We start from the raw sequence: 19,574 nt of genomic DNA, 5'->3' as shown, positions 1-19,574 counted from the left end.
ATCAGAGACACACATACATAGGCTGTTGTTACTGCCAGTTTTATCCAGTTATGGAGTCAGTTCAGAATCAGATTGCATCCGTTGGGATGGAAATAATGCTACTGATCAGATGAGGTGAAATCATTTTACTTGTATTGAAACACGTTTATAAGAGGAGATGAAAAAATAACAAGATTAATCTCATTTAATAGTGTCCTACACATTGCACTTGGGGACCCAATCCTGGTTGGTGTGGCAATGTGCCATCAGTACATGTGCCCAAACCCCCTCTCTCTCTACACATTGCTGATAAATGAACAGTGGCTTTGCATTCGTTCTCTGCTTGTAATAAGCACATCTGTCCATTTTCTAACCTGTGTATACGGTTCCGGATTGTAGTTGGACCTCACACATTCACAACTACGCATATAGCAGTGTGAAATATTGGAGGAATGGCAGTGCTAACAAAAGTTATAACTAGAAAACATCAAATCAAGACTCAACGTGCTTATTTGGTTTCTCTACATCAGCAATGGCATGAGCTGCTCCATTTGCTAATACTAAACTAAAATAGATTCAGTGTTTCAAAGCACATTTCCCTATTAATGCAACATGTACCATGTTAACAGAAATACATATTTACTAAAACACACAGCAGGACAAGAAAAATGGCACACTTCATTGATAAATATGAATCCTAAGCCACTTAATGAGTCATTAGTGAAAGCACACGTCTTATATTTGAATGGTACGTTGAAGAATGTAATGCTGTCTCACAGTTATACATTTATTGAGTACAGACAATGACAGCTGAAGTATTTTTTTTATTCTTGATTTGTGCAAATGCATAAACAATAACAAAGTCTGATCAGTCACTTAAGAAACCTTGAAAAGAACAAAACAAAGTCTGATTTACAGGGGATTCATGTAATACTGACAAGTTTGGTTTCACATAGGAAGCTTTAAAGTTGCTACAAATGTAAACAAAATAAAAATAAAAGAACTGTTTTGGAAAATGGAAGCTCCAGGAGTTTGTGACAATTAACAGTTGAATTAGTTTGACTGATCTATTAATGTTGCAATTATGAAACTTATAATAGCAAATATTAAAAGCTAACAGAGTGGTTCTCTGACTAACCAACCTTTAGAAGCATGTTGTTACAAAAAACAACTTTAAGGAATTTTTTTAGTTAGAGATATCCTGCATTAACTTGTGATTCACTAATTCATCAGTCCAGATATAATAATGCTTGAATTTTTATTTTTAGTATTGATTTTAGGCAGTATTTTCAATTACTAGAGAGAAAATGTCAGAGTATAAATGTAAAATGTGCACATGCTTAGATAAATCAGTTCATGATATATCATTCTTTATAAACCCTTTGCTGAAATCCCCCCAAGATTATCAACATTTCTTGCTACATTAGGGCATACCCATGTCTGATGTTATCTGTACTGTGGTGTCAAGGAAGTTCAGAACTCTGTAGATTGTTTGCCCTGCACAGGCTGTAGAGCCACACCTGCCTCTGACACTCATCCACAAGTTTTTTTTATTTCTGCTCCTCTTAAAAATGTTATGTTTGGCTAGAGTATTACTTTAATGCAAAGATTTATAGATATTGGCAGTGTTATATTTGCACTACTGTTCCCCCCATTAATCTCCCAGCAGATGGTGCTAATATGTAAATTGTCCGTATAATTTAACATATTACTAAAACATTTAAAACAAATTCAACTTAGTTGTCATAATCAGATTTTTCCAACTTTCCATGGTATGATCAATACAAATTAAATACAAATAATTGGTTTTTTTTTTGAATATGGAAATTTTCTGTGTGTCTGATGCTGCTAGCCTGAGTTTGGGTTGCTTGTGCAGGCCCTTCATTCTTGGCATACCTTTACTTATGTGTAATTATATATAGCCTGAACTTTGCAGTTCTGCCTTGAGTCTTGATGGTTTTAACCCTTTTAAGCAACCCTTTGTATTTTTGTGACATTTTTAAGGATTTAATCGGATCTAATATGTACATTGAGCAAAAATTTTAAATGTTCATGTTCAGATATCTTTTCATACTGACCTTTGGTGGTTGTACTGTATGGAAATATATTAATAGATCTTAATTTAATTTCATTTTATTTTGTGGTACTATTCGTTTAATGTTTTATCATCACTGTCTCTGGTAACCAAATATATTATGAAATGCAGTGTCTCACCTTCTGTCCCTCATGTGGAGTTTACTGGAGGATGTCTCCACTGCTCCTTCAAATGTGGCTCCAACAATCTTTTCCACCTTATAGTTGTCACTTGAGATTAGAGGCAATAAACACAACTAGAATTTCCATAATTGTATGACAAAAAAGCAAAAAAGAAAAAGGGAAAAGATTATTAAGGACCAGACAAAAACTGCTTGAATAGTTGTTTACAAATGTAATCTTCTAGGAAGTGATACTTACTGCCAACATTAAAAAACCAATAGAGGTAGAAATAGTTGTATTTGCAGTATTATAAATGATATTCCTTATTTAAAGGAATTTATTTAATTTATGGTAAATATGCATTGCAGTTTGTTTCTTTGTTTTTTTTTATTGTTGATTACCAGCCATTTGCTTCTTGGAAATTGTCTTTGCATTTCAGCATTGCAAAATGATTCAGCCTTGTTAATTATCACTTAGGTTTATCTCGAAGTTTGTGTATTTCTTTGCTGAATGTGTTGTCTGTTGATAATTGTCTCTGGGCACTCCTGTTTTGGTTAATTGACACTCAGAGCCTTTATTTGATTAAATGTTTGATTTGTTACTTTATTCATTGGGGAGGATGTAATTTTGAGTTCTAGTATTGACCTTTCTAGCCTCGCTCTTGGGGTTATTTGAACATTTCTTTGCATGTTTCCTAAAAAGCCTAATGATCACATTTAGAAGGTTGAAATAATGTTTTGGAAATGCAAAATGATCAAACTACAGTAAGCAGCCACCATCCAGTTAACATAATTCAAATGTAAAGGATACATGTGGAAGTGGGGGGATATATACTAGAAAAGGTCTGTTATTAAACTTCAGCTTCAGTCTTAGCATTTTGTGATCAAATATTCACCCCTTCATGTAATCATTTACTTTTCTTATTTTGAATAAGATACCTTTTTAACACTAGGCATGTTGTTCTTAGTTATTAATGTGGAACATATTTTTTTTTCCCATATATCTGTGCAGATGCTTTACATCAAGAAGAAAGATGCACTTTGTGAATAGTAATAAATCTTTCATTATTATTACATAGGCTCTCCTGTTTTTTCTGTTGAGAAGGAGGACTCCTTTAAGGCTTATTTCAGATCATAGTTATGGCATATAGCCAATTATCCATGCAAATTAGCCCTGCAACACTGCACTGCCTGCACTCCAGGATCAGTGTTAAATATGTGGTGGCAGTACTCATAATATACACGTACAAGGTGGAAAGCTAGAGTACCGCTTAGGTTGTGACATCATACATGTTGTATGATGCACGCTGGCCTTGCAAAGCAATATGGGAAGCTAGGGAAAAAATGTTCTTCTGAGAGCTACAAGGTGAATTTCTACGAAAATATTTGCCAAACAAAGTCACTGGCAATTATAGCATTTTTGCTGTAAAAAGTTCATTGCCAAACTTTGCCAATTAACAATAATGGTGACATGTTAAAAAATAGTCTTGTTTAAACAAGAAAATCAAGTGCTACAAGTTGTTCACATAAATACCATTAAATACTCCATTAAAATGAAGGATAAAGTCATGGTCTGAATTGCATTTGTCTCCTTCCCCGTGCCTGTCTTACTCATCTTGCCATGCTCATTTATTTCCCGGGGCCAAGACCCTGACGAAAGTGGTCCTCTCACAACTCTTGTCCCGGTAATATTCCCTCAGTGTTGACTGGGATATGCTGAGCGTGACTCCATTGGTGTCTGCAGGATCCCTAGGAGCCCACGATCACGCCTGCTCTGTGCTGTTCAGCTCCTCGTTAGGGTTTTCCCCTGACCACTTTGCCACTTTCTGATGACACTGGATTCCAACTTGATTCATTCACTTTACTTCCTTGATTTATTTTCTTTCCATTCATTCTCTCTTCTTTTTCCTATTCAGGCCCTTTATTCATTGTGGGTGCAGCCGATCCCAAGTAAACATGTGATCAGCCAATCTCCCCACAATAGACTCCAGGGCACACAACTTTGTAGGAGCATGCACATATATCAACAAGCCTGAGCTGCAATGATTTTTATTCTTAAAACTATGCACCACCACAGACCATATAGTGGCTTAACTGTAAAGCGGCAGTTACCACCCCTTAAAGGGTGTTCTGTGGTTTTTTTGAACAACCTCATGGTACCTCATAAGATTTTATTTGAAAAAGTAAACATTTGCTGAGAACAAAATTAAGTAAGATGATTACTTCATAAAAAATGAGTATTGGTAAGAACCTAATTAAACTGTTTGTGATTGTGTCGGTTAAGGTGAGAATTGTAAAAAAAAAAAAAAGGTAAATTAAGTGTATTCTGCATGTTTATTTGAAAGAATATTCTGAAAAATAAATCTTTTGTTTGTTTCAAGTGAAAGTCATTCATAAACTAGAAATGGAAAGGAAAAGATTTCTTTCCTCAAGGTCATATTCACGTGTTTTCAATAATATTTTCTTTAACCCTTCACATTCTATAATAATCTATAATAGTTGCAACTTTGTCGTCGTTTATTCAGCCAGGAAAAAAAAAACTAAAAACCTTTCACTGCATTGTGTTATTTTCTTGTCAAAAAAAGAATATTAGCCATGTTCTATAGTATGTGAAGTCTGCATTCAGTGTAATATATGTATAGGAAATTGTACAATTGTTAGGTTTTTTCTGAAACTGAACAAGTATTACCTAAAATGAAAAATGCCTCATGTAGACTTTTATATTGGCTATAATTGTCCATTATTTAAAATATAATCATAAAACTAACACATTCCTTTAGGACAAATATTAATAAACTCCAAAGACGTCACTGTCTCCATAGCTACTCAGATCAAAACGGCAGGCATTGCAGATTCCACTTCCTGCATCACTGTTTTTCTATTAAGCTCTAGGATGGTGAGATTTGCTATCTTTTAAGTGTTAAGCCGAGTCTTAGGAAGATGCCTACTAATCACTTTTATTCGATTGTTTACATTCAAACTTTGATTGTTTACATTCAAACTTAAAAAAGAGAAAAATTGTTAGCATTTAAAAAGTGACATTATCTTTGGCACAATTATAGCATGATAATATATATTTTTAAAATAATATATATTCTTAAAACTGTATAATTAAATTAATGGATTGCAAAGGCCTGTAGGCTGTCCAGGCAGAAGTAGGCACAAGACAAGGACCAGCACTGGAAAGGGTACCAGTCCATGAAAAGACCCAGTTGTATGTTATCAAAAAATGTAATGCTTGAAAATTATAAACTTCAGGCATATATTACATTGTATCTAGTAATTTGTAGTTATATGTATTATATTATAATATTTGCTTGATGAAGGAAGTCGTACAGTTACTGTTGACTCCAAAAATACTGTACATGTGGCTTTTTTGTTTTCATTAGCAAATGTAGTAAATATGTAACCTCCTACTGCATAAACAGTTGCATGCAATCAAGGAAAAATTAGGTTTAGTTAGGCTTTTTACATTGATCATTCAATGTAGATGGGAATGGCCTGAATTTTGATTTTTATTAGCTCTTTTGAACACCTGAATGAATTTTTCTTTATATGCAATTCATCTCCTTAGAATAGTTTATATGCAGAGAACCTCTGTGACCTTTAATCTTTTCAAACTTTTTGAATCCTTTCTTTTCTCTGTTTCTATATATACAGTGGCATGCAAGAGTATGGGCACCCTTACTTAAAATGATCTGTTACTGTGAATAGTTAAATGAGCAGAAGATGAACTGATCACCAAGAGGCATAATGTTAATGTTTCTTTTCAGCATTTTATGCAAGATTGGTGTATTGTTTTTGTTTTGTACAACTGCACAGTGACAAAAGGGAAGGAGCAAAATGCAAAGGTTTGGGTACTGCAAAGGTCCCAGACCTTAATTAACTTAAGAGCTACGGCAGGAGTGGGCAATGTTGGTCCTAGAGGGCTGCAGGTTTTTGTTCCAACCCATTTTCATAATGAGAAGTCAATTATTGCTATTGAAGCACTTATTGCCCAAGAGACATTTTGATGCTTCATTTTAGTGGTCTCCCTTGTTCAGGTTCTCCCATCTTAATTACTTATTTCATTCTTAAACAGCTGAATTCACTGTTTTTAATGGATCCTTATTAGCAATAAGATGCACATGACAAAAGAGCCAGCAGTTCTACATCAAACTTATTTCCATTTACACCTGTGTGGATTCATAATGAACCCTTTGATTTAATAAAACACTTAAGATTTGAAAATTATCCGTTTTATGCTTCAAATCATTTGGATGATACCTTTGGACAGAAAAAAAATCTAACATTGCAGATTAACAAGCCATACATTTAAATTAGGTATGAGATTGGAAAGGATGGCCTTCTAATTAAACAATTGAGTTGGACCGAAAACCTACAGCCCTTCAGGACCAACAGTGCCCTCCTCTGGGCTACGGCTTGTTCACAGTTATCGAAGCTTAGTATTACCTACATTCCAGTTCACAATGGAAAAAGAAATGAATGCATCAGTTTCCTTGACATTTCTATTGAAAGAGGTAACCACGCCAGTTTAGTTACAAGCGTTTATTGCAAGTAATGTTATGCAGAGAAAATACTACACTTTTGCAGCAACCACCCTTCATCACATGACGGAGTTGTGTTAGGACTTTGTTCAAAAGGATTACCACCCATTGTAATACAATGGACACAAAAAAGAATGATAGACATTATCTTTTTTTGTCTGTTTACATCAAATGTCTACCCCAAAACATTTATTAAACAGTGCCTATATAGGAGAAGACCCAGACATCGGCAAACAGTCAACTCCGACTTGGTCCTTCACCGCACTTACCACACCCTCCTGTCCAGATCTGGGATCAAGATAGTGCCCAAACTGGCAAACACTTTACGGATTGCTTTTTTCAATGCAGAAAATGAAAAAATCAACTACAGAGACAAGAATCACAGTGTACAGCATTCCATGTAATTCCTGCCCAGCAGTATACATGGGGCAAAGTTATAAAATGTGTGCATCAGAGAAATTTGGTGTGTTTGTAAAATAAATTTCCCCAATGGTTAGTGTCCTCTACATGAATTTCCCATTGAGACAATACAGAAATAAACTATTTGTTTTTCACCAGTTTTCCCTAAGCATTTTTCAAACTGTGTCAATAAGCATGTCGTTTTTGCAGCTATGAGGATTAAACTGATGAGAAGCACTGTTTCTGCCCTTGGTGAAGTCCATCCATATTAATAGCATGCATGAACAGCAGCTTTAGTAATGGTCCCTGTCATTTAAGTGGCATGATTAAAATTGGTTGACCTGTATTGCATGCAGCAATTTCTTTTCTGCAGATTGCTTAAACTCATCTAATGTTAAAGGGACACCATAATCATATTCAACTTAAAGCTATAATGAATTCTTACCTTGAGAGAAGCTGATAGACTTTGTTGTTCAATGATGTCTGTATTCTTTTTGAATTTTCCTTGAAATCTTTAGGTATAAAGTACTTTCTTCGTTGTTCATTTCCCTGTGTTTTTTTAACTGCTTTCTGAGGCCGAGAATATCTTGGCGTTGATGTCTCTTAGTTTATTATACATGTACTTACTTTCCAAATAAGTTCCTCATTTAAAGGATAATAGAACATAAACATGAAAGTAGTTATTGTCTCTTACAGTTTTATAGAAGCACTTCTTTTTCCAGATCATAACCTAAATTGATCCAGATTTTCAGACATGTTAATGAGGGCAGTTTCGGCATGATAAGTTATTCAAAGAGACACAAACTGATTGTCCCAACTTATATATTCTTCTTCTATGTATGTATGTGCACATATTTGAGATTGTCTTTAAATCACTGATGGTACATGGGCATTTCTATAAAGCTTCCTTATTATTTCTGAAGAGGGCTCCTTAGCATGCACTGAGGACTCCATTTGGATACACAAACTTAATATTTATTTGAACAGAAAACATGACAAAACACATCTCAATCTGATATGTAAAAATAAAATATGCTTAATAAACATTCCAAAGAGAACTTGGCACTCAAGTCTACACCCAACAAAGTGCCATCTAAAACAGATTTTTGAATAGTGGAGGAATAAAGAAGTTATGCACAAGCCCTGTATGTTTACTTAGAATTATACTCATTTGTCCTTGCCAATTCTGAAGATGTTTTGAATAGTTCATTGAGAATAGAATTTGATATTTTCCAGTGTGAGATATTAAGGAAATTATTTTCCCACACAGTTGTAGAAGGTCACTTAAGATTTTTCCAGATGAGCAAAATAAGTATGTGTAAGTAGTATATCACACTTTTAAGCCGTCTGGTATTACTCTAACTACTGTCATTCAGGCGTTAAGAGCAATTATTGTTTCTAAAGTCTAAACAGACTCAAGTAGTAGAGTAATAATACAGGTATATGCACAGTGTATTCAGATGGCATTTAGAACCCATCACTTTTTTCACATTTTGTTATGTTGCAGCCTTATGCTAAAATTGGTTTAACTTCATATTTTCTCTTCATTATGCAATGCTCAATATCTCCAATTACAAAAGCAAAAACAAGATTTTACATTTTTTTTTACAAATTTATTACAAATGAAAAACTGAAAATGTCACCTTGACTCAAATATTTATGGCTCTTTGCTGTGACACATGAAATATGGCTCAGGCGCATTTCAGTTCTATTGATCATCATTGAGATGTCAGTGCACCTTGTTTGGAGTCTACCTGAGGTAAATTTAATTCACAGGGCGTGATTAGGAAAGGCACACATGTCTTTTTAAGGTCCCACAATTGATAATGCTAAACCAAGTCGTGAGGTCAATGCAAATGTCTTCAGACCTCAGTGACAGGATTATTTTGAGACCCAGATCTGGGATGCCTGCAAATATTTTTTTTTGCAGAATTGTAGATACCCAGAATCTCAGTATTATCTATAATTCTTAAATGTAAGAAACACGACTCTTCCTGAGTTGGCTGCCTGGGACAACTGAGAAATCAAGGTAGAAAGAGCCTTGGAGGAGTGGTGACCAAGAGCCTAATTTTCACATAACTATACTTCAATACTATTCCATGAGTGAAGCATAGTGGTGGCAACATCAAGATGTGAGTTTGATTTTCAGTGTCAGGAACTGGGAGTCTAGTCAGGATTGAGAGAACAGAGTAATGTGCAGAGATATCTTTAATGAACTCCTGCTCCAGTTTGCTCTGGACCTCATACAAATCTGAAGGTTCACATTCCCCACAGTACAACGACCCTAAGCACAAAGACAAGCTCGGTGGTGAATTGGGGACAGTTCTGTGAATGTTCTGGAGTAGCTCAGCCAGAGCCCAGACATGAACCCAATTAAACATTTTCAGAGAGACCTGAAAATAGCTGTTCACCGACAGTCTCCATCTAACCTGTCAAAGCTTGAGAGGATCTGCAGAGAACAGTAGCAGAAAATCCCCAAATCCTGGTGTCTAGAGCTTAAAACCAAGAGGATTCCAGGCTGCAATTGCTGCCAAAGATGCTTCAAGTACTTATTAAAGGTTCTGAATACTTGTGTACATGTGAACATTTTTTATTTTAAATACATTTGAAAAAAATTCTAAAATCTTGTTTTCATTTTGTGATATTGGGGCATTGAGTTTTGCTTGACGAGGGGAAAAATAATTTAAATGACTTATATATATATATATATAATTTAAATGACTAGTATAAGGTTGCAACATAACAAAATATGAAAATGGTGAAAGGGTTTGACATCTTGCAAAGCACTTCAAACTACATTCTTTGTGTGAAAATGTGCTAAAAAAATAAATGTTGCTGCTCTTCTGTGAGAATGTGGTAGTTTTGACTCTAGAATGGTGACTTTTAAGTACATATCCACTACATTTATAAATGTCCAGAAATTTCTAAAATTGTTACGGAAAAATGAACAAGACTTCAACATGTTTGTTATTTTTTTATCTTTAGATAGATAGATAGATAGATAGATAGATAGATAGATAGATAGATAGATAGATAGATACTTTATTAATCCCAAGGGGAAATCTTTACTGGAAAGAGCTAGTTGAGAAAATATATTGATGAAATGACATTCTTCTTCTACTTCTTAGCTTCATAGCTAGGATTTTATTTACCAAATGATCATAATAATGAACGTCATTTTTCTTTTTCAAATGTATCTTTCTCCTTCAGTGTCATAACTTAATTAGGTAAATGAACACAGAATATTGTCACAACAGTAAATATTGCTTTAAGTTGACCTCAAATTTAAGTGTTCTGAGGGAGAAAAATAATTTCCAAAATCCTAGTTTTCATGAACTGAAACATATTTAGAGCTTAATGTTTTTTTAACAGATTGTAATTCACTCCTCAGTAGGAAGTTTTCAGCCTCTCTTTTTCATACTTTCTTATATCAAGCTCTCAGATTTTCTTGCAGAGTTGGAGATGTTCTAAAATTGCATGAATTAGGGACTTAAAAGTGGAATGTCAATTATAATATTCAAAGAGGTAGGTGTTAGTTGAGCAGATTATTTCTGGGACAGTGATTCAGCAAATCATCAGTATAAAAATGGATTCATAAGTAGTAAATACAAAAAGGCTTGTTTTCAGCAATAAGAAAGGTTACAAATGCTAATTATTACAATTTAAACTTATACACATATTGTTTTCATGTCTTACGGAGGTTTGCATCAGACTGACAGAGTTGTTAAATAAATAAAACCTAGTTATTCTGTTATGCAAAATCAATTAATTGTTAATGTTGGTTTTCATTTGTTTTTTAACAAGGTATTTTAGCTCTGTTCTTCGGTACTTAGTAGTATTTATCCTTAACATTCTTTCATCTGCTTATTTAAAGACGTAAACTAACCATACTATTTTAGAATTTTAGCACTGGTTACGTATGCAGTTGTTTATAGTATACTTATTTTCTTTTTGACAGCTAATGGGAAAGTTGGACAGGGATTACCACACCCTGGATGACATGTTTGTTTCCAGTGTAGCTCAAAAAAGCAATTCTGGAGAAGATGAGCGCCATAGACAAGCAGCTATACGGGAACACAGGCGACTTGCAGAGAGAATGGAGAAGTGTCCCTTCTGCTTTGACAGCTCTGAACTGCCTAAACATCTGATCATTTCTATTGGTTCAAAGGTACAGTATTTGGTTTAGGATTGTGATGCTCAGAAACGTCATTGGTATGATATGCTTTAAGCTGGTAATTATGATAGCACATACCCTGTCAGTATAGCATTTTCAGTTATATATTTACAACCCCTATTCCAAAAATGCTGGGATGCTGTGTAAAATGTAAGTAAAATTAGAATGCAGTGACTCATAAACCCATGTTTTCTTTACAGTAGAACATAGAAAAAATGTTGAAAGTGAGACATTTTACTATTTCATGAAAATATTAGCTCATTTTGAAAATGATGGCATCATCATGTCTTGAAAAAGTTGGGATGGGGACAATAAAAGGCTAAAAAAGTAAGTGGTACTAAAAAGAAACAGCTGGAGGAACATTTTGCAACTTATTAGATTAATTGGCAACCGGCCAGTAACATGATTGGGTATAAAAAGAGCATCTTAGAGAGGCAGAGTGTCTCAGAAGTAAAGATGGACAGAGGTTCACCAATCTGCATAAAACTGTGTCTTTATATTCTGGAACACTTTCAGAATAATGTTACTCAGTGTAAAATTCCGAAGACTTTGAAAAGCTAATCATCTATAGTAAGTAATATCATGAGAAGATTCCAAAATTATGGGGAAATCTCTGTGTGCAAGGGACAAGGCCAAAAATCAAGATTGAATGCCTGTGATCTTCTGTCCCTCAGACGGCACTGCATTAAAAACAGGCATAATTCAGTTATGGAAATCACTTCTTGGACCCAGGAACACTTCCAGAAATCATTGTCTGTGAACACAGTTAGCCATGCCATTCACAAATGAAGATTAAAGCTCTATCATGCAAAGCCATATGTGAACATGATCCAAAACCTCCACCATCTTGTCTGGGCCAAAGCTCATTTAAACTTTTCTGTGATCAGACAAATTGAAATTTGAAATTCTTTTTGGAAAACTTGGATATGCATCCTCTGGACTAAAGAGGAGAGAGACCTTTCGGCTTGTTATCAATGCTCAGTACAAAAGCCTGCATCTCCAATGGTGTGGGGGTGCATGATTTTCTATGGATTTGGCAGCTTTCACATCTGAAAAGGCACCATCAGTGTTGAAAGGTTTATACAGGTTTTAGAGCAACATATGCTCCCATCCAGACAACGTCTTTTTCCAGGAAGGCCTTGCATATTTGATCAAGACAATGCTAAATGTCATATTTACAACAGCATGGCTTCGTAGTGGAAGATTCCAGGTGCTGAACTGGCCTGTCTGCAGTTTAGATTTAATTGAAAACATTTGGCAGATCATGAAACAGAAAATAGGACAAAGACCACCCAGGGCTGTTGAGCAGCTAGAAGAATATATATGACAAGAATTGGGACAACATTCCTCTCCCAAAAGTCCAGCAACTGGTCTCTTCAGTTCCCAGATATTTACGGAATGTTATTAAAAGAAATGGGGATGCTGCACAGTGATAAACATGGCCCTGTCCCAACTTTCTTGAGACATGTTGCTGTCATTAAATTAAAAATGACCTACTTCTTTTCTTTAAAATGGCCCATTTTCTCACTTCTCAGGAGTAGAATGTGGAATGTTTTGTTCTAAGCCTAATGTACAGTGCATCCGGAAAGTATTCACAGTGCATCACTTTTTCCACATTTTGTTATGTTGCAGCCTAATTCCAAAATGGATTAAATTCATTTTTTTCCTCAGAATTCTACACACAACACCCCATAATGACAACATGAAAAAAGTTTACTTGAGGTTTTTGCAAATTTATTAAAAATTTAAAAAATGAGAAATCAAATGTACATAAGTATTCACAGCCTTTGCTCAATACTTTGTCGATGCACCTTTGGCAGCAATTACACCCTCAAGTCTTTTTGAATATGATGCCACAAGCTTGGCACACCTATCCTTAGCCAGTTTCGCCCATTTCTCTTTGCAGCACCTCTCAAGCTCCATCAGGTTGGATGGGAAGCTTTGGTGCACAGCCATTTTAAGATCTCTCCAAAGATGTTCAATCAGATTCAAGTCTGGGCTCTGGCTGGGCCACTCAAGGACATTCACAGAGTTGTCCTGAAGCCACTCCTTTGATATCTTGGCTGTGTGCTTAGGGTCGTTGTCCTGCTGAAAGATGAACCATTGCCCCAGTCTGAGGTCAAGAGCGCTCTGGAGCAGGTTTTCATCCAGGATGTCTCTGTACATTGCTGCAGTCATCTTTCCCTTTATCCTGACTAGTCTCCCAGTTCCTGCCGCTGAAAAACATCCCCACAGCATGATGCTGCCTCCACCATGCTTCACTGTAGGGATGGTATTGGCCTGGTGATGAGTGGTGCCTGGTTTCCTCCAAACGTGATGCCTGGCATTCACACCAAAGAATTTTGTTTCTCATGGTCTGAGAGTCCTTCAGGTGCCTTATGGCAAACTCCAGGTGGCTGCCATGTGCCATTTACTAAGGAGTGGCTTCCATCTGGCCACTGTAACATACAGGCCTGATTGGTGGATTGCTGCAGAGATGGTTGTCCTTCTGGAAGGTTCTCTGGAGCTCTGACAGAGGGACCATCAGGTTCTTGGTCACCTCCCTGACTAAGGCCCTTCTCACCCGATTGCTCAGTTTAGATGGCCTGCCAGCTCTAGGAAGAGTCCTGGTGGTTTCGAACTTCTTCCACTTATGGATGATGGAGGCCACTGTGCGCATTGGGACCTTCAAAGCAGCAGAGATTTTTCTGTAACATTCCCCAGATTTGTGCCTCGAGACAATCCTGTCTCGGAGGTCTACAGACAATTCCTTTGACTTCATGCTTGGTTAGTGCTCTGACATGAACTGTCAACTGTGGGACCTTATATAGACAGGTGTGTGCCTTTCCAAATCATGTCCAATCAACTGAATTTACCACAGGTGGACTCCCAATTAAGCTGCAGAAACATCTCAAGGATGATCAGGGGAAACAGGATGCACCTCAGCTCAATTTTGAGCTTCATGGCAAAGGCTGTGAATACTTATGCACGTGTGCTTTCTCAATTTATTTATTTTTTTTAATAAATTTGCAAAAATCTCAAGTAAACTTTTTTCATGTTCTCATTATGGGGTATTGTGTGTAGAATTCTGAGGAAAAAAATGAATTTAATCCATTTTGGAATAAGGCTGTAACATAACAAAAAGTGGAAAAAGTGATGTGCTGTGAATACTTTCTGGATCCACTGTATCAGAGGCTTCAGTCAATCCGTTGATTAAGCAGTTTGTATAATATTCACCATTCAGATTTAGTCTCCACATTGACCATATTTATAATGGAACTTTGCTTTTATTATTGGCCTGTGCCAAATATTTTAAACTTGACCCGATATACCAGATTGCAGCATTAATTTCAAGAAGAAAAAAAACAAAATGCTGATATGCTAAAATCAATAGAAAACTTACAGACATATTTAAATGTAAAAAATGTTTTACCGTGAAACATGAAAGTCTATGAATAGGAAAGGAAATAGGAAATGTAATTTTATGTTGGAGCATTAGTGTTTTAAGGTAATCCCTTTGTGCAAGTACTAGTATGTGAACTGTGTGTAATAAGTGAGCTTGCTTCTTCAAAGTTGTTGATCAGAATAATGTGTGCTTCACCCTGGTTGGGGATTTGATGCAAACAGGAAGAAGTTACCAGGAAAAGCTCTGCCTTGCACTGTGTTTTCTTGGTGGTAGCAGTGTGAGTGAGTGAGGTTGCTATACTTTTATTGAGTCAAAAAGGTTGAATAGTTGATGTTGATACCTTTTGAAAAGCATAGTGTGAGGTATTTTTGTATGCAAAGTGTTAATATTTAATAGATGTGTTTAAAAATTTTTTTTTACTCTGAATAGAATATACAAATGCATTATACCATATTAATTGACCAAATTTTTAATTACCTTGTTATGTGTTTTTTTTGGACCATACTTCCCAGTCCTGCTGTTAGGATAGATTCCAGTTCTCTGTGCCTTAATGGCACTCTACTACAAGGTTATTTTAATAAACCATGCCACAATCTATAGGCAGCCACCACCAAGTGAAGAATGTTGAAAGTGCTTGTCAGTTTAAAGAAAATAAACTGGGATTCATCATTTTACAGGTAGACATAAATGCAGAACTTGAGAAGAAACTAGACCTCTTGTCTCTGGCTAGATGTTGATAGCCTTCAAATATTTGTTCCAAAACTCTGGTCGCAACACGATTTGGTTGTGACCCGAACTAATTTCCCCCATAGGATTGCATGTAAATACAATAAATCCATTCCAGACCATACAAACTGTATGTAAATATATTTTTTTAAAGATTTTTAAGCACAAAAATAGTTAATTATACCATAAAATGCACAATGTAATAGTAAACTGAATGTCAAAACATTGAATAACACTGAAAAAACCTTGAACAGAGAAAACTAACATTGTAAGAGTTCACGCTACAGCCTTACGAACCCGCTCGCTGTAAACACTTTTTTTAATGAGTTTTAAGCACATGGAAAATTTGAAAAATGCTTAATTTATACAAAAGCCATACCAGGAGAAGGTGGGAGCGGAGGATGCCATCATCTATATGCTACACCGATCCCTCTCCTACTTGGACAGAGGCAGTGGTGCTGTAAGAATTATGTTTCTGGACTTCTCTAGCACCTTCAACACCATTCAACCTCTGCTCCTTAGGGACAAGCTGACTGAGACAGGAGTAGATTCAAACCTGGTGGCATGGATCGTGGACTATCTTACAGACAGACCTCAGTATGTGCGTCTCGGCAACTGCAGGTCTGATATTGTGGTAAGCAACACAGGAACGCCACAGGGGGACTGTACTTTCTCCGGTCCTGTTATAAGATAATAATAATAACAAATATTCCACCAAAATAAAAATTAACAATGCAAAGCTAGTGCTAATAATGTCCACATGATGACAAATGCACATTTTCTCTATACCTATTATAATTGTGCAGTTGGTTATTCTTTTACTCAATTTAAACAGCAAGGACACACTTAGTTGACCAGTTGACTTAGTTGAACTGAGTTGACTGGACTTAGTTAAACTGCAGTTCTGACATTGTGGACAGCAACACTGGAGCACTACAGGGGACTGTACTTTCTCTGGTCCTGTTCAGCCTATATACATCGGACTTCCAATACAACTCGGAGTCCTGCCACGTGCAAATGTTCGCTGACAACACTGCTATCGTGGGCTGCATCAGGAGTGGGCAGGAGGAGGAGTATAGGAACCTAATCAAGGACTTTGTTAAATGGTGCGACTCAAACCACTTACACCTGAACACCAGCAAAACCAAGGAGCTGGTGGTGGATTTTAGGAGGACCAGGCCCCTCATGGACCCCGTGATCATCAGAGGTGACTGTGTGCAGAGGGTGCAGACGTATAAATACCTGGGAGTGCAGCTGGATGATAAATGGGACTGGACTGCCAATACTGATGCTCTGTGCAAGAGAGGACAGAGCCAACTATACTTCCTTAGAAGGCTGGTGTCCTTCAATATCTGCAATAAGATGCTGCAGATATTCTATCAGACGGTTGTGGCGAGCGCCCTCTTCTACGGAGTGGTGTGCTGGGTAGGCAGCATAAAGAAGAGGGACGCCTCACACCTGGACAAACTGGTGAGGAAGGCAGGCTCTATTGTAGGCACAGAGCTGGACAGTTTGACATCTGTGGCAGAGCGACAGGTGCTGAGCAGGCTCCTGTCAATCATGGAGAATCAACTGCATCCACCAAACTGTATCACCTCCAGACAGAGGAGCAGCTTCAGCAATAGACTGCAGTTACTGTCCTGCTCCTCTGATAGACTGAGGAGATTGTTCCTCCCCCACACTATGCGACTCTTCAATTCCACCTGGGGGGGTAAACGGTAACCTTATACAAAGTTATTGTCTGTTTTTACCTGCATTTTTATCACTCTTTAATTTAATATTGTTTATTTTTATCAGTATGCTGCTGCTAAGAGTATGTGAATTTACCCTTGGGATTAATAAAACTATCTATCTATCTATCTATCTATATCTATCTATCTATCTATCTATCTATCTATCTATCTGTCTGTCTGTCTGTCTGTCTGTCTGTCTGTCTGTCTATCTATCTATCTATCTATCTATCTATCTATCTATCTATCTATCTATCTATCTATCTATCTATCTATCTATCTATCTATCTATCTATCTATCTATCTACAGTCCCTGACAAAAGTCTTGTCGCTTGTGTACAAATTGACCTGAAGTGCCGCTAAAATATATTTCTAATCAAGATTTTGTTACAAGAAATGGGTCATTTTAATCCCATCAGCTTTTGTAATAATGTTTCAGTGCAAAATGAAACTGACAAAAAGTATTTTAATATTCACAGCTTGGTAAAGCCCATTGAGTCAATTTTTGGCAAGACATAAGTGTTGTCGCCTTGTCATATGAGCTTCAACTGTGACTAATAATGGATCGATTAGGTCTTAGGTGTGTATAAAAAGAACCCCAGTACACTAGATGTTCACATTAACTGCAACTAGACCTCTGCAAACATGCCTAAGATTCACCCTGAGACTAAAGTGTTGATTATCAAGAGGCTGAAGACCAAATCCACTGCTGATGTGGCAAACACCTTCAATGTGTCTCAGCGTCAAGTTCAGAGGATAAAAAAAGATTTGAAGAGACTGGAGACGTTTTGACAAGCCCAGGTCAGGAAGACCCCGTAAGACAACTGCTCGAGAGGACCGTTTGTTGGCTCGAAAATCCAAGGCCAGCCCATTTTCCACTGTAGCAGAGCTCCACGAGACCTGGTCACCTGAAGTCCCTGTGTCAACCAGAACAGTTTGTCGGATTCTGTCTCGAAATGGCCTCCATGGTCGAACCAGTGCCCATAAGCCAGCACTACACAAAAGACAATTGAAAACCGTGTGGCATTTGCCAAGGCCCACAGCCTGCTAAAAGCATGGACGCTGAAAAAGTGGCAGAAGGTAAATATTGCAGGAGACCTACTGGAACCCGCATGGAGCCGAGATTTACCCAGAAAACAGTGAAGTTTGGTGGAGGCAAAATCATGGCCTGGGGTTACATCCAGTATGGGGGTATGCGAGGGATCTGCAGGGTGGAAGGCAACATCAATAGTCTAAAATACCAAGAAATCTTAGCTACCTCTTATATTCCCAACCATAAAAAAGGCCAAATTCTGCAGCAGGATGGTGCTCCATCGCATACTTCCATCTCCACATTAAAGTTTCTTAAAGCGAAGAAGATCAAGATGCTCCAGGATTGGCCATCCCAGTCACCAGACATGAACATCATTGAGCATATGTGGGGTAGGATAAAAGAGGAAGCATGGAAGACGAAACCAAAGAATATTGATGAACTCTGGGAGGCATGCAAGACTGTTTTCTTTGCTATTCCTGATGACTTCATCAATAAATTGTATGAATCCTTGCCAAACCTCATGGATGCTGTCCTTCAAGCTCATGGAAGTCATACAAGATATTAAATTTGGATCTCACAGCACCACTACTTAATTTGCTGACATATTTTTGGATTTGCAGTAAAGTTGTTAATTTTCTGTATAGGCGACAAAACGTTCGTCTTGCCCAAATTTGACCTTTCTGTCTTGATTAAATGATAAATCTTTTTTCAGTGAAACTAATTTATTTCAGTGCATTAAACATCATTTGGGAGGGCTTTAGCTTTTCAAATGAGCTATTTCTAACACCAGTTGATTAATTAAAAGTCAGGTTAATAGCAGGAGTTTCTACAAAATAGAGAAGCGACAAGACTTTTGTCAGGGACTCTATCTATCTATCTATCTATAATGGAATTCAAATAATTCCTTTCTTAGACATGAAAATTGGAGTTGTTTTTTGGTTAATGGTTTAAGTGACAAAATATAGTAATGTGTTTCTTCTGACAGTGAAGTCTGACTCCAATCCAGAGGCTTTATTGAGCACCTTAAATCAGTAGTATTGCTAATTAAAGCAACTGTTTAGAAAAGAAAATGGTTTACATTTTTAATGAAGAGTCCATCCATCCATCTATCCATCCATTCTCTTCTGCTTATCTCCGGGGTCGAGTCGCGGGGGGTAGCAGCTTAAGCAGAGAGGCCCAGACTTCCCTCTCCCCGGCCATTTCTTCCAGCTCTTCCGGGAGAATCCCAAGGCGTTCCCAGGCCAGCCGGGAGACACAGTCCCTCCAGCGTGTCCTGAGTCTTCCCCGGGGCCTCCTCCCCTTTGGACATGCCCGGAACACCTCACCCGGGAGGTGTCCAGGAGGCATCCTGATCAGATGCCCGAGCCACCTCATCTGACTCCTCTCGATGTGGAGGAGCAGCAGCT

General features: G+C 37.1%; 1 protein-coding gene across 2 annotated transcripts in view; it reads left to right on the top strand.

Annotated features, from left to right (window-relative positions):
* cwf19l2 (CWF19 like cell cycle control factor 2) overlaps positions 1-19,574 on the top strand; it is a 139,410-nt gene that overhangs the window by 90,117 nt on the left and 29,719 nt on the right. For both annotated transcript variants that reach the window (XM_039744194.1, XM_039744193.1), the window contains exon 13: positions 11,079-11,288. In XM_039744194.1, coding sequence (XP_039600128.1) covers positions 11,079-11,288 — 210 coding nt within the window. The remainder of the gene's footprint in view (positions 1-11,078; positions 11,289-19,574) is intronic.

The sequence above is a fragment of the Polypterus senegalus genome, chromosome 2 (assembly GCF_016835505.1).
Source record: "Polypterus senegalus isolate Bchr_013 chromosome 2, ASM1683550v1, whole genome shotgun sequence".
NCBI classification, from domain to species: domain Eukaryota; kingdom Metazoa; phylum Chordata; class Cladistia; order Polypteriformes; family Polypteridae; genus Polypterus; species Polypterus senegalus.
Note: the sequence above shows the minus strand (reverse complement) of the source record. Positions and strands in the feature narration are given on the sequence as shown.